The 14419-nt window shown below is 37.3% G+C and overlaps 2 protein-coding genes across 3 annotated transcripts in view; one reads left to right on the forward strand and one right to left on the reverse strand.

Annotated features, from left to right (window-relative positions):
* Positions 1-4993, forward strand: part of GUF1 (GUF1 homolog, GTPase) — a 60891-nt gene extending 55898 nt beyond the window's left edge. Inside the window, 4 exon segments of the mRNA XM_019526077.1 lie at positions 640-741; positions 1919-2038; positions 3755-3791; positions 4577-4993. Coding sequence (XP_019381622.1) covers positions 640-741; positions 1919-2038; positions 3755-3791; positions 4577-4714 — 397 coding nt within the window. The 3' untranslated portion in view covers positions 4715-4993.
* Positions 1214-14419, reverse strand: part of GNPDA2 (glucosamine-6-phosphate deaminase 2) — a 17319-nt gene continuing 4113 nt past the window's right edge. Inside the window, exons 4-8 of one of the 2 annotated variants that reach the window (XR_002099227.1) lie at positions 13976-14158; positions 13447-13631; positions 13148-13322; positions 9068-9239; positions 1214-1364 (exon numbers count right to left, since the gene is read on the reverse strand). Coding sequence is in view for 1 of the 2 variants with exons in the window: in XM_019526078.1 (XP_019381623.1) it covers positions 9181-9239; positions 13148-13322; positions 13447-13631; positions 13976-14158 (602 nt within the window). In the remaining variant the exon portion in view is untranslated. Of the gene's footprint in view, positions 1365-8216; positions 9240-13147; positions 13323-13446; positions 13632-13975; positions 14159-14419 lie in introns of those variants that run through there. The other variant, XM_019526078.1, reaches the window with a different exon arrangement.

Genomic DNA, 14419 nt, shown 5'->3' on the forward strand with positions numbered 1-14419 from the left:
CTGGGAGGGGGGTGGGGTCTGACCAGGGGTGGGGGCATCCCTGTGGCAAAGCTACCAACCAGAAGCGGCCGTGGCCTACATCCAGCACTCCCACGTCCTGACTGGTGCTCATGGGGGAAGGGTGCCTGCCCCCCTGCCCATCGCAGCTGCTCAGGGGGTGCATGCGGGTTCTCAGGGGGTGCACCACTGGTCCCAACTTACCCTACTCAATAGCTGGAAGAGAGGATGCCTGCCGATATTTGGGAATAAGATTTTTTTCAGTTCTGGAGACAACTATTTTTGTAATGTACTATTGTAATTCTCAGAATACTCTCCTACTACTTAGTAGTAGTTTTTCATCTGGCCTTTGTAAACTATAATCCAAGAGTAAATTGGATGCTTATCTTGCTGGGATCCTATGACCCCAGCTGACTTCCTGCCCTTTGGGCAGGGGGCTGGACTCGATCTTCCGAGGTCCCTTCCAGCCCTAATGTCTATGACATCTATGAAATTTAGTAAAACAATTTAAGGAATCTGTCTGTATTTTAACAAAAATCCAAGTGTCTTTTTACAAAATGGTATAGAAAACAAACTTTTTAACACCAGGATCACAGGATTCGTCACAAGTGTTGCTGACTTTTAAACTTTTTCTCTGTGTAGTTTTGATTATGAAGATGCAGGATACCAGGCAGCAGACCTTGTCAAAATGGATTTTCTTTTAAATGGAAACACTGTTGAGGAACTTGCAACTGTTGTACACAAGTGAGTTGATGAACTGGACGGCCTTAGCTAGTGAATCAAAAATAGTTTTATAGATGATGGTAACATACATTAATATAGGACAGAATACTTCACCGTTCAGCTGCCTTCAGGAATGATCTGTAAAAGAAAAGAGGCATTTTAAAACTTGAGACATACTTAATACTTTAATTATTTTTAAAAGATACAAATTATTAATTGGAGAAAGTAGAAAATGTTAAGATAGGGTAACTGTGGATAAGCAAGAGAAGGAGAAGGATAAACTTTCTCCTTTGAAGAGAGCAGACAATATTGTGGAAAGGTTTGATGAGAATAACACACTAGTTTCTTAAAGGAATCCAACTGGAAGTTGCTTAGTTCTATGTTCCACATAATTTCGGTTCCATGTAAATTTGCTTTTGTCTTCCTGAGTTACGCCATACTTGGAAGAGTGTACACACAGTGAAGACGGCATTTCTACCAGGTTCCTATGATATATAAAGTTTTTTTTCATAATTTATCATGTTGAGTTTCTATTACCTTTTCAAAATAGGGTTTGGCATACAACCCTTCATTGGTCTTTAGCTTCTGAATCCATTGTGATTTGGAAATTGAACAGGTTTGGTGAGAAGAGAGTTTATCATAGACTGGAAAAAGAGAACATATGTAGAGTTCATATTTATAAAATGGAAACATACACTTGGGCACTGTAAGCAAATATTATTTTCTGCATTTTTAATTAACAAGGCAAGCTTCTTCAAAAGAGAAGGAGGCTGCAGTGTCCAGATTCATTCGACTACTTTTTCCAGTCCTTAGTCGAATCCTATCTTTGTATGTGATTTTACCTCCATATCAGTGAAACATTATCTTCCTTAAGATAGACCCTTCCTTCAAAAACTGGGTAAGACTTTCGAGCTGAATTATTCCAGTATTAGAGCATATTTTAATACAGAGTCCAAGGATATGAAAGTCAATATCAAAGGACCAGAATTCTTAAATTAGACGTCTTAAACTGAAATTAGTTTAATTATATTGAACTACTTATTCAATAAGATGCAATATATTGACAATATATTTTGAACTTCTCTACTGCAGATTGTGTGAAGTCTTTATAATAAAAGTGTTAGAAATAGTTATCTTTAATATTTTTTTCTAGGGTTGCACTACTTGCCCTAAAAACTCTTGTATATTTCTTTTTCAGGGACAAGGCATATGCTGTTGGTAAAGCCATATGTGAACGTTTAAAAGATGCTATTCCTAGACAGCTGTTTGAAATTGCCATCCAGGCTGTTATTGGCAAGAAAATTATTGCAAGAGAAACGTAAGTTGCACTTTTTCTGACTTCAGTGAAGTTTTGTGATGAGAACTTTTTATTTTCTGTTCAAATAGATTTTGTTGTATAACCGAGCCACTGTTCACCCTGAAACAGGTAAGGTGCTGTCACTTACATTTCCAACCAGTGGAAGACTTAAATAAGGTGGCCTACATTTTTTCTCTTATAAGGTATGGGCAGATGAAACCATTATACTGAATTAAAAGTGGGGGGACTTCCTGCTCAGAAACATATCAGCTGATCAGTCCTAACTGTTCTGTTTGTTCACTGTATCTTGCAGTAAGTAAAGCTAAATTGGGGCATTTTGAAATGGCTAAATAGTGCAGTTTAGTTTCCACTTGATGTGGGATTGGGCTGGACACTAGATACAGCTGCAGTGGCACATGGTAATTTCCAACCCTCTCCTTTTTGGTATAATTGTTTTGTCTATCTATACCCCATATACTGTCAGTTTCTTGCATAATAAAATGATTGCTTGATTTTCAGATTTTGAATCTGTTATTCTTTTGAAGTTTATAAAGTCAAAGAAAAAAAATCCAGTGTTGTTACTATGAGTGTATAAAAACAAAATGCTTTTAATGGATGGAGCTTAAGTTGGAAGCAGATCTCAAAGGAGTTACTTCTAGGATGTAGCAAAATAGTTTTCTCTGATAAAATTTTCTTGCTGTATGCTATCCTTGATTAGACTTCCATTTAATAAAGGGTCCTAGCACCTTGGAAATATGAGTGGCAGGAGAGTTCTTTTCTGTTTTCCATCCCTTTGCAAGCTGCTGCTTCCATAGGAAACACTGCAGGCAGGACAAAGGCATTTCTCCAAAACCAGCTCCACTGAAAACTGACCATTGTTGCTTGGTATGATACCAATTCAGTTTTTTGGTTGCTGCAAAACACTAGGATTTGGATTATTGCAAGTAATTGCAGACAATAGAGGATCCAAGTGGAAAAAGTTATCTTAATAACTTAAGTGGTTCTTAATATGTAAAGAATTTATGAACAGTAGAAATCAGGGCATGCCGTTAAACAACTAGTCATCTCTAATAAAATGGTTCTCAACTTTTCTAGACCCAAGGTATCCCTTGGTGTAAATGCCAGCTCTTAGTTTTTCACATTTTTGACTAAGGAAAAATAATAGGAATTTTTCTGTTGCAAAGAACTCAGGCTGCAGCAGGACAGGATGTTTTTAACAATGGATTCCTGTTTGAAATCTCTGGGTTGTTCCATGGCACTCCTGAAAGGATCTCAGGACATTCCAGGGTGCTGTGACACCTTGGCTGAGATGTTCATTCATCTAGCAGAGGGTGAACATTGCTTCATTGCAATAATGCACTCTTTTGGCTACACAAAAATTGCTGGCTTTTGGTTAGTGAAAGTATTATACATTTTTAAACTACACTTACTTTGATAAAGTTGCAGGTGTGGCTTTTAAAGAGGGAGAGCATAACATTTTAGTTATGTAACATACACTCTTGAATAACTGCAAAATTCAAAAAATATGGGCAGAGTTTAAAAGGCAACCTTCAAGTTTAGTTTGGACTAGAGTAGTTTAAATGCAATACTGATTTGAGTAATCATGCCCAACCATCTGAGGATTGTGTTTCTATTGTTTCATGTGTTCTTAAGGGTTAGAATAAGGCACCACATGGAGGGCCTAGACTTCCTAAGATGTTCAGTCATGCAGAAAGTATGTGGTATTTTCTCTTTCAGGTTGAAAGCTTACAGAAAGGATGTCCTGGCAAAATGTGTAGGTATTTTTCAGTTGGGGAATTCTTAATGCATTTAAATGTAAATCCTTTCACTAAAGGGACATGATCTACCTACCTACTTCCTTGAGCCTCTTTCCGTGTCTGCCAAAGACGTTGTGCTTGCTTTTCTTTCTTGTGGATTGTTTGGATATTGTAACCCACTGTGAGCCTTTCTGGAAAGGGAGAGAGAGAAATCTAAATGTATTGTGGTGATTATGTCTTTTTGCATCCTGGTGCTTTTACTATACTTGTAATACAGTTCAGAGAAGTTGGCTGTTTTTCAGCGGGGGTGGGGGGGTGTGACACACCCACACACCTGAGTCAGTGATATAAGAAAGTCCCCAAGCTGACACTAGTTTATAGACAGGTTTACATTGATTTTCAGTGATCAATTTAGAATGTAGTTTGAATGATGTAAAGCTTAGCTTTACACAGACTAGAATTATACAAAAAGTAACACTTGTTAGACTTTTAAGGATCTAAAAGACCAGAAATAAGTTAGAGAAGTAAAGATTGCTTTCCCTTAGTCTTTGTAGCTATTGAGCAAATTCAGCATGTGATCAACCTGTGTGATGGGGAAACTGATAGTGCATACCTATGGAACTGCCTAAAATGACTCTCTTCTCCCTTCCAAGAGGTGACTATTGTGACTATTGGGACTTGATAAGCAACACATAATAAAACTAACTTAAAAAAGAGAGACTCTGGTAGACTTCATAATATAGTTTTAAAACTTGCATTATAGCACAGTATAACTTTTAGACTATTTTTTCCTCTTTAATAGTATGGAGGAGATATTTCAAGAAAAATGAAGCTTTTAAAGAAACAAGCAGAGGGAAAGAAGAAGATGAGGAAAATTGGCAATGTGGAAGTGCCAAAAGATGCCTTTATAACTGTCCTAAAGAGACAATCTAACAAATAATTGGAGACTAATAATATACTTTAATACTTCTGGGGGAATTGGTGTGTAACTTCCATCTGGTGTATTTGATTTGTAATATGAAATGTTGTACCTGCATATTCAGAGATACTATTGTAATCATGTGTATATATTTTTGTAAACTACAGTTCAGTTTTTATTACCAGGTGCTACTTGATAATATGTACAAATGCTTGTAAATGGTCTTAGGAAATTAAACTTGAATGATTGAAAACTAAATATTTTTCCACATAATTTTGATTAAAATTTTATACTTTCCAATATTTGAGTAAATAACTCATTCTAACACCATGAATAATACGCTGTGTCTAACCTTGTGGAAACTTCTTGTGCCCGAGAGAACCAGGGCAGTGCATCATACAGCTGTATAAAACAGAATTCTAGTATATTAACTGTCATCACAGCAAGGTAATTTTCTTATTGAGAAAATTATTCTTCTTGTATTGAATAGTTACCTCAAAATAATAATTGTCCAACTTACTTGCTAAAGTTGCTATTTTTAGCTAATAGTACATATATTACAGCAAGATGTGGTTAAGTAGTTGGGGGAGTCTAATTTTAGTGTTTCAGATAATAGATGAAGAGAACATGCAATCAAGTTCCTTAAATCCTGTTAGTATTGCTCAGCTGTTCTTCTGTCCAGCCCAATTACAGATTCAGCAAAGACACCAGGGCCAGGTTATTCCTTATCTGTATTAGGAAGAACCTAAAACAAGAGTCAGCAGCCTGTACCTGCCAATGCTAGGGGCTGCTTCAGCTGGGCAACAGGGAGAAGCATCCAAGGCAGGGGTAGGCAACTCTTGGCATGCCTACCAGTGTGTGGCATGCAAAGGCATTTTGCTTGGCATGTGGCAGCATAAACCCAGCCCCTAGCACACAACAGGGATTGGGCCCCTTATAGCTCCCATGCTGTCTGCCCCTGGCATTCCAGCATATTACAAGTCAAGATTACAGGTGTTTTTCACATTCTGCCTAAATAGATTGCTGATCCATGAGCTAAGGTCTTCTATACATTCTGCTATTAAATAGAGGGATAGAGTCAGTTCTGGACACAGACGGATCTTTTTAATTCTTGGAGTGGTTAGTTCTCCAACATACTACGTATAGATCAGGAAACATACTCATTAAAAAAATGACAGGATCGGTATTTCTGAAGAGAAGCTTACCTTTGAAGAGATGCATATACAAATGTTTATACCCAGCTTAAATTTAGGTGGCTTCCTTTAAGTAAGAAATTGGTGGTGGGCTGATTGCTTGATCCAGGAAGATTAAAAATAGCCTGGTTAGGGTTAGTGGGCAGGAATAGTACAGGCCTAGGGGTGGCAAGTGGTTGGGCTTTTCCAGCCCTAGGGCAGTATTGTGAACACAGGCATTTGCTAGATCAGGTTAACCCTTTGGAGAGCAAGTGAACTAACTTTTAAGGATAATTTCCTGGAAGTAAACTAATTTAGATCAAGCACACTTTTGGGGACAACTTAAAGACCTGTGAATGGCTGCAGGACTAGGCATTTAAGTCCATCTAACTTTGTTTAGGTTAATATAAATGTAACACTTGTACATTTCCCAGATCATCACTGAACCAGAAAAAGATTTCAGACATGGGTAATGTAAGAAGAAAGATGAGAATTGCCAAGAGGTTGGATGGAGTTGGACCTTATCAAAGATATTAAAACAATTGTCTTAGTGAATGAAGTGGGCTTATTCTATAACATAATCCAGCACTAAACAGATGCTTCCTTTTTTGAGACAGGTTTCTGGTAATTGATGTTACTCAGAACAAGGTACAAAGGCAAGTTCATGCAGAGGACAACTAAGATTGAATGTGGGATCAAAAAAAGGAACAGAGTGGCCCTATATAAATCTTTGCCCTGTGAAAATAGCTATTCCTGCAAGAAATGCAGAAGCTAGTTTTTATTTCCCTCCTGAAAAATTTCAACTAAAAAAATTCTAGAAGGGTTCCATTAAGTCTCTGTGGGTACATCTACATGTTTATTAATGCACAGTAGTTACTGTGCATCTAATTTAGTACTTGCTTAATGAAGTACTAACACAATGTACAGTAACTATAGTTATTGTTCAGTAGTGCTGGCACATGATTTTTTTAGCAACATTTACTGTACAGTAGCATATTGACGTGGTTTTTGCCTGGCATGCTACTGCACAGTGTTATTAGGCTACGGTGCATTAAGTACTTTGTGTAGACACACCCTGGAAGGAAGATGTGGAAATGAATTAAGTATTATATAGTGCTCTTACCAGCTGCATAGCTATTTGTTACAGCTTGCTTATTTTTCTGTGTTATTACTAGTTTTAGAATACACTTATTGCAAGTTTAGCTTCAAGCTTCAGAAGGAATTTAACTTTGTATTTGAGGCTGGTAATGTTTCATTTGATTTTTTTGACACCGGTAAGATTTACTGTGTTTCCCTACTTGTACTTAGTGGCAGCCTGCTGCTAAAGGGCTATTCAGTAATAAACCTACCTGTGTATGACACACTTGTAGTTAAGGAATGCTTTCAATTTAGCTTTCAAGAATGTAATTTTCACAAGCAAATGTTTTATAAAGCATGAAAAGGAGCACAAAAAGAACACTGACTACTTTACTTTATTTTTAAAGTCTGTTCAGCCTCAAAGTACTTTCATTAAATAATTACTTTATACTGGGGGTTGCTAGCCTGTGACACTGGTGCCACAGGCAGCCTGTGTGTAACATACAGTAGGTTTGCATGGGGACAGGTATACAATGTGTGCATCTACACATGCCATTGGAGGCAGCAATAAACTTCCAGCTTATTGCTCTGCAGTTTATTGCTCCTTGGCACATGTTTTACATATGCATCTGGACTGCAGCACATTGAGGGGGCCCAGGGGCTAGCCTGGGGCTGCTCTGACCATGCTCAAACTGCTGTGAAGGAGGTAGTTGGAGCATGAGGGTGATGGGGCTAGCTGGCTAGCAGCTCAGGAACTGAAGCACCCTCATGCCTCAGCCAGCTGGTATGCAGCAGCACATATGTAGATGCTGACAAGAACTCCGCAGCAGGATAGTACTTGTATGTACAAGCTGCAGAGTTTATTAGTTTCATGTACCCTAATAAGGGCACACGAGTAGACCCTGAGAAGTCTGTGCCATTAAAATAGTCAATTGTGCAGTAACCATCTTGCATAGATCCACCCCGTGGCAGATAATGTAGATTAGCTATGGAGCACAAGGCAGGAAGCAGAAAGCTGAGCAGGTTGGGTAAGGGAAAGGGACTGAAATGGCACTCAGGAAGGAGTGTGCAGCTAATACGTGGTATGTCCAGCAAAAAGGCTGGCCCCCACTGATATTTTTATACTATGTTTTTGAGGAGCTGGCCTGGGATGAGATTAACTGCCCTCTTACCTAGAGGAGAACAAAAGTATCCTTTCACTACAACTCACTGAAAACTAGTCTGCTCTTTAGCCCTCCTTTATGTTCAACAAAATAAAAATTTAGACATTTTTGGTTTGTGTATGTAAGCTTTACTCAGAGCAAGAATGTAGAGTGTTCAACAATTATAACAATACAATGCAAAATAGCTATTCTACTGCAAAGTGGCTCAGTAACAGATAGACTTGTTTTAATACAATGACCTTTTGTAGACTATTACATTAAATAATTGCAAAGAGGTTATATTATCACATCACTGAAGCAACTAAATTCTTGTCTTAAAAAAAAAGAAACACTTAACATTTTTCCTCATTTACAAAGCTTGTAATTACAAATTAATTTAGCATTTTTATATGGTTAGTAACGTAACAAAGAAAAAGTGTGAGGGCAGAAATCTGACATGTACAAAATTGTAAAATAAAGTTTTTGAAGGGGGCAGCTGCATTTTTAGGCACTGTTTCCATGTTTGTTTTTTTTATTTGCCTGAATTTTGTGCAGTAGTACTTAGGAGATGTTCAAGAGCAATTAGAGTAAGTTAAGTTTAAGGCAACCAAGTGCAAAAGCTCAGTGTGCATTTGACATATGTAAACAGCATTTCATAGTAAAAAAACGTGCAATTTACAAGTCCATACCAGTTGACAATGGAGAGGCCAAAATTGTTTTGCCTCTAAAAACTAGAACGAGGAGTGTAGTTTTGCACTATTGGAACTAAGATTATAATGCTTGAACCAAGATTCCATTTACTCCAACACATTACACTGCTGTGCTAGACAGAGTACTCTGTTTGCCATTTCTTATAACAAGCAACTTCCATTCTTATTTGCTAAACTCAAGATACCAAAAAGTTATAGCAAAATGTACAAACACATCATATAGATACGGAATGTGACTGTATAAATATTGGACCTTAAAAAAAATTACAGTACCTAATATTCCCCAATTTAGCCAGTTTTCAGTATATTGCATAGCAGTAAATTCATCTGCTACCTAAAAGTAGTTGCTGTGTTCACCCATGTGAAGTTCCTCCTCAATTCCTCCTTCAGTTCTCTTTCATACTGTACAATGGATCCACAAGTTTATTGTGCACATGCATTAAACCTTAGGGGGGAAAAAGCAGCTAATGTAAAAGTCAGCACACATTCTCTGTTTATTTTTCTACAAGTAAATACATTTTTAACAGTCCACTAAATTAGCAGAGAAAACAGAATGACCACTCAAAAGCACTTTTAGAAAAAAACAATTTTATGCAGGCAGTTACTAGAAGTACAGAGATTAAGCAGAAAGGGCAGTGAAAGTTCCTAAATGCCCCAAAGTGATATATCCATACTATGTATTTTTGGAATAAACCAACTCAAGTCACCACTAGGAAATTCAACGTTTCAGTTGTATCCAAACAGTTGACTGTTACTGCCAATCAGTTTTTAGCCTCCGATTTCAACTGGATTTTGGAGTACACAGATGCACTGGTTCCTCTTCTGGGGCAGAAGTTAAACTGACTGCAATACATGTGTTACACAATTCCTTTATTCCATGGTTTATGATGACCAGGAATTGCATCATATACTAGTCTGATGATGCTCCAAAGTGGTCTGGATTGTGACATGAAAGATTACTATTACGGGTGTGCGAAATGGGCCATATTAGATACAAATCAGCGATTCAGCCATAGACACAGCTTTAAATGTTTTTTTCAACATACGAGGTGCGGCTCGTGAATGCTGCAAATGCTCAGGTGGTGGGGGGAGGGGGAACGGAGGGGGAAGGCGTGCTCGGCAGCAAACCTGGAAGTGCTTCTGGTCCACTTTTGGGTCTGCTACTGAGCATGCTGGAGAGCCCCACGAGCTCCTGAGGGATGCTCCATCCCCACCTTACCATCGCAGCATTCACAAACCACCTGGTACCTTGAGGTATGTAGAAAACATTTAAAAGCTATGTCTATATCCGAATTGCCAAATCTTTCTGAATCGATTCAGAGGGTTTTGATTAAATTTGGAGAGATTAAAAGGGTTTCCTGATTCTATCTGGATTTAGGCGCCGAACTGAATCAGGGACCAAAGCTTCACGCAGCCCTAATTACTATTTGTGAAGATGTCTATTAATAAGCTTCCCATGCACTGAGGCTTGCAGAACAAAAAGACCAAAGTTATTGAAAAGATCAAAAACCCCCATATAGATTCAACACGCTGGGCACTGGTGTCTCAGTTTTATACCATAAAACTCTTTTCAACAGACATTCACAAGCTAGAGATGCTGTTACAAGTCATACATCAAAAACAAAACTTGTTAATACTTCTCAAAGGAGCAATGGGAGAGGAAGTGGAAGGTCACCCAATTTTGGGGTGTTTCAGAGTATAACTTATTTTTTTTAGCATCTGTCATGGCAGCTTAAGTTTCCAGGCTTGCCAACATCAGTACCAGACTCTGACCTCAACACAATTTCAACTGCTTTTTATCAAAGTTAACAACCATTAAAGACTATTCTACCTTGAACCAAAGGAGGCGAACCACAGCACTGGCTAATGTTTGTTGTATGCGTTATTTTTTAATTTTTCATCCGGTTTAGAATTACCTTATTACAATACAACTCATCTATTTCCATCAAAGTTACACATGCATAAGAAACTCATATTAGTGTTTTCAATTGAACAGTAAGAAAATTAAAGTTAGGGCCCTTGACCTTGGTTCAGTAACATGGCACATTCCGTGTCTGTTGTTATGTTAAAGAGTCTGTAAATATAAAACATAATACATGCACATATTGAGGCTAACTTACATGTTGCTGTAGTAACTGCAATTCCTTTAGTCAGTTCCCTATGCAGTTTTAATGATAACTAAGCAACGATGTGAAAAGCCACTTTATGCAGCACCAGCACCTTGGGTTTTTTCTAGTTTATATCTGCCATCATAGGCCAGGCATTACACTTCTACCAGTATAAGTGATTGGAAACTGGTCTATATCTTTAGCAGAACAAAAGTTTGATGCACAAACAGATTTAAGTGGCAGAATCTGGTCTAAGATTTTCCCTCTCACCTCTCCCCAAAGGGCAAACGTGTGTTCTGTTTGCTAATGATCTGAGCTATGCATGTGGACTTTAAATGTACATTAGCCTATTTTAATGCATGTTAAATCACAAAAAAAAACCCCTGTGCTTTAGCTAATGCACATTAAAATAGGCTAATGCACATTTTTCTAGTACCTTACAATGGAGGTAATGGATTTTAACATGCATGACCTAAAGCACATTAAATTGAATGTGTAGACAAACCCAGGAAAACTAGATCAATTCAATTTCAGGCTTTTTGAATGCCTGTACCTAGACTTAAATGTCAAACAGATTTTAGGGATTTCCCTACTCATGTTCACCATGTGCACTGCAGGCCAAAGATTCTCCCCAGTTCATGCCTCCTGAGATATTCCTTTTATTACTGGTTATTTCAAGAACACAGTAACCAAGTTTTGAGATAGTGAAAAATGGATATTCCATTTTGAAGTCATTTAGGTAGTGAAAAGAGTTCGCAGTTGGCGTATAGTTTCCAAAACAATGGCTAGGGCTGTTACTGCCTTTCTACTGTGGCCCCATTTAAAACTTTACACAACCTTATTTTACAAATCAGTCAATAGTAAAAATTCTAGTAGTAATATCCTATTCAGTTTATGAAAGGGTACAAAATAAGTTTTCCATATAGCCCTTTGCTTCTTCAAAGCAGTGGTCATATCAGTGTCACAAGTCTAGTTATATATTAGTAAGCCTGTTAGGTGACAAATCCATTATTCAAGAACCTTCATAACATTTTGCATAGTGGAAGGAGGGAAAATATTCAATTCATGAAGTAATTCTGGCAAATTTAGATTAAACGTTCACAATAAGAATAGTTCAACAATTAAGACAGATCAGTAGATAAAGACAGATTTTTTTAAATGCAAAACCATAACAGAAAGACAGAATAGAGCAATGAGATGCCCATGTATAAAATATCAAGCCAGTGGTTATACGTCAGTACCAAATGTTGGTTTGCTTTTAAACTTGGTAGTGTCCAGAGATTGATTTGGACACTGAAGCAATTTTAAAAAGACAGAAAGCCACCAGCCTAACTCACAGTAACAAGCGGACCCTGGACAAATAAAATAATATTGCAATTAAAACAAAACCAAGTCCCACCCTCCCTTCCCTAAATCCCTAGAACTTTAGTTTCTAACTACGTTATTTTCCCAGCCTCAGTCTCCCTGGCCTCATCAGGTTTATCTGCTACAGATCACAATGAAACAAGTTTGTCAAGTAGCAACTTTCACCATAACATTAAAAAGCCATTCAATTAGTAGAAGTAAGTTAAGGATCAATATATAAAATATCAATAAAGCAGCTTTCAGTGAAATAATTAAATCAAAATGCAGCATGTAAAACCGTGTACATCTTGGATAAGACAATTTATGAAACAGTGGATATTTGGTTATACAAATGCCTGATTAGGCAAGCTGTCCTTAAGTCATTCCAACCTCTTTGTCACACATTGAGCTTCTGGGGACCAACATTTTAGCTTATTAAGCACAATAAGCAGATAAGACAAATAAGGAAGATGGAGAAACACTACAGCAAAAATGTTAACAGCTTAAAGTCATTTGCGATAAGTCTGTCTTGTATCAAGTTTATCAATAAAAACCTGAATTTCACCTTCCAGTGTTTTTAAAGTAAAGTGAAGGGGCATATGGCTAAGGGTACAAACTTTAAAAAAAAAAGAGGGGGAGAGAGAGAGACCATGTCCCTGACAAATTTTCTTTGAACATCACAGATTCTGTACTGTTCTTTTTGCATGAAAGAAACACAGTTAAGTTTTTTAAACACTGTATTACATTCAAAATTACAAAGCTCAATGTTTCATATTTCAAATACTGTAGCCATTTTTTCCTTTAATATACATGCTACACTGAAGGGCCAGGATTTAACCACTTCATTTTTAAACTGAGTATTCAAACAAAGGCAACTATTCTATTTTGATTTAGTGCTCACCTTTAAAATATTTCACGGTTTTAACTCTTAGTTCTAAAGTAGCATCTTCATCACATACGAAGATAGTGCGAGGGTGCTGCTGGAAAGCAGAAACTGTCCACATATGATTGACCCCTTCTTCAATTGCCTTATACAAGGCAAAAGCTTTATGTGCACCTGTTATGAGAATCATTACCTGAAAAGCAAACAGTTCTCAGTTTATCTTAAATTTCAAAGACAATTTTGATAGTAGTGTCCTGAATATAAATACATGCAAATAAAAATTTTTAAAAAGCAGTAGTTAGAATTAAAACTCTTACTTCTCTAGCATCCATCACTGTACCCACACCGACTGTTAATGCCATAGTTGGTACTTTAGATAAATCTCCATCAAAATACTTAGCATTTGCCAAAATGGTGTCCATCGCTAAAGTTTTTAACCTTGTTCTTGAAGACAGACTTGATCCTGGCTCATTGAAAGCAATGTGACCATCTGGACCAATGCCTTTACAAAGCAGAAAAGAATCAATCATTTCTAAGCTTTAAAATAATCTCAAAAACAATGAACTGCCTCTGCACTGCACTGCCTCACCATTCTTCATAATCATATCTTATTCCCTCCCACCCCCACCCAACAGTTAGAACTAAAGTTTATTTAGACTTGTTAGTTACCACAAATTGGACTCTCTGCATCTTCACATTCAAACTGATTCTTGATATCAGTAATCAAAGACTCTTAAATCTGTGCTTCAAAGTAAAAGTTCTTAGATAAAAATTCTGAAAGTCCCAATGAAGGATTCAGTCCACTTATTAGCCACAACTGATCACTGCTAGAGCATTTCCCCATACCTCCAACAAACAGTTCGATTCCCCCAGCCTCTTCAATTTTCTTTTCAAATGCATCACACTCTGCTTGCAAGTCCAGAGCATTCCCATCCAGGATATGAGCGTTATTAGGGTCTATATCAATATGCTTAAAGAAATTATTCCACATATAGGAGTGGTAACTCTCAGGATGATTTCTGGGAAGCCCTGAAATGGTTTAAAGTGAAATTCAGATTACTGTGAGCTCACTGAACCAAACAAAATTACGCTTGGATTTACATATACAGTATTTATATTTTATATTAGAAATGTACCATGTCTAAAAATCTGTCTCACCAGAATAATCAAATAAAATAAAGAGTTTTAAATGATTCTCTTATAGTTTCATAGTTTCTAGGGTCAGAAGGGACCTGAGAAGATCATCTAGTCCGACCCCCTGCCATGGCAGGAAAGAGTACTGGGGTCAAA

This window comes from Gavialis gangeticus, unplaced genomic scaffold (genome assembly GCF_001723915.1).
Source record: "Gavialis gangeticus isolate Ggan-Ray unplaced genomic scaffold, GavGan_comp1, whole genome shotgun sequence".
Taxonomy (NCBI): domain Eukaryota; kingdom Metazoa; phylum Chordata; order Crocodylia; family Gavialidae; genus Gavialis; species Gavialis gangeticus.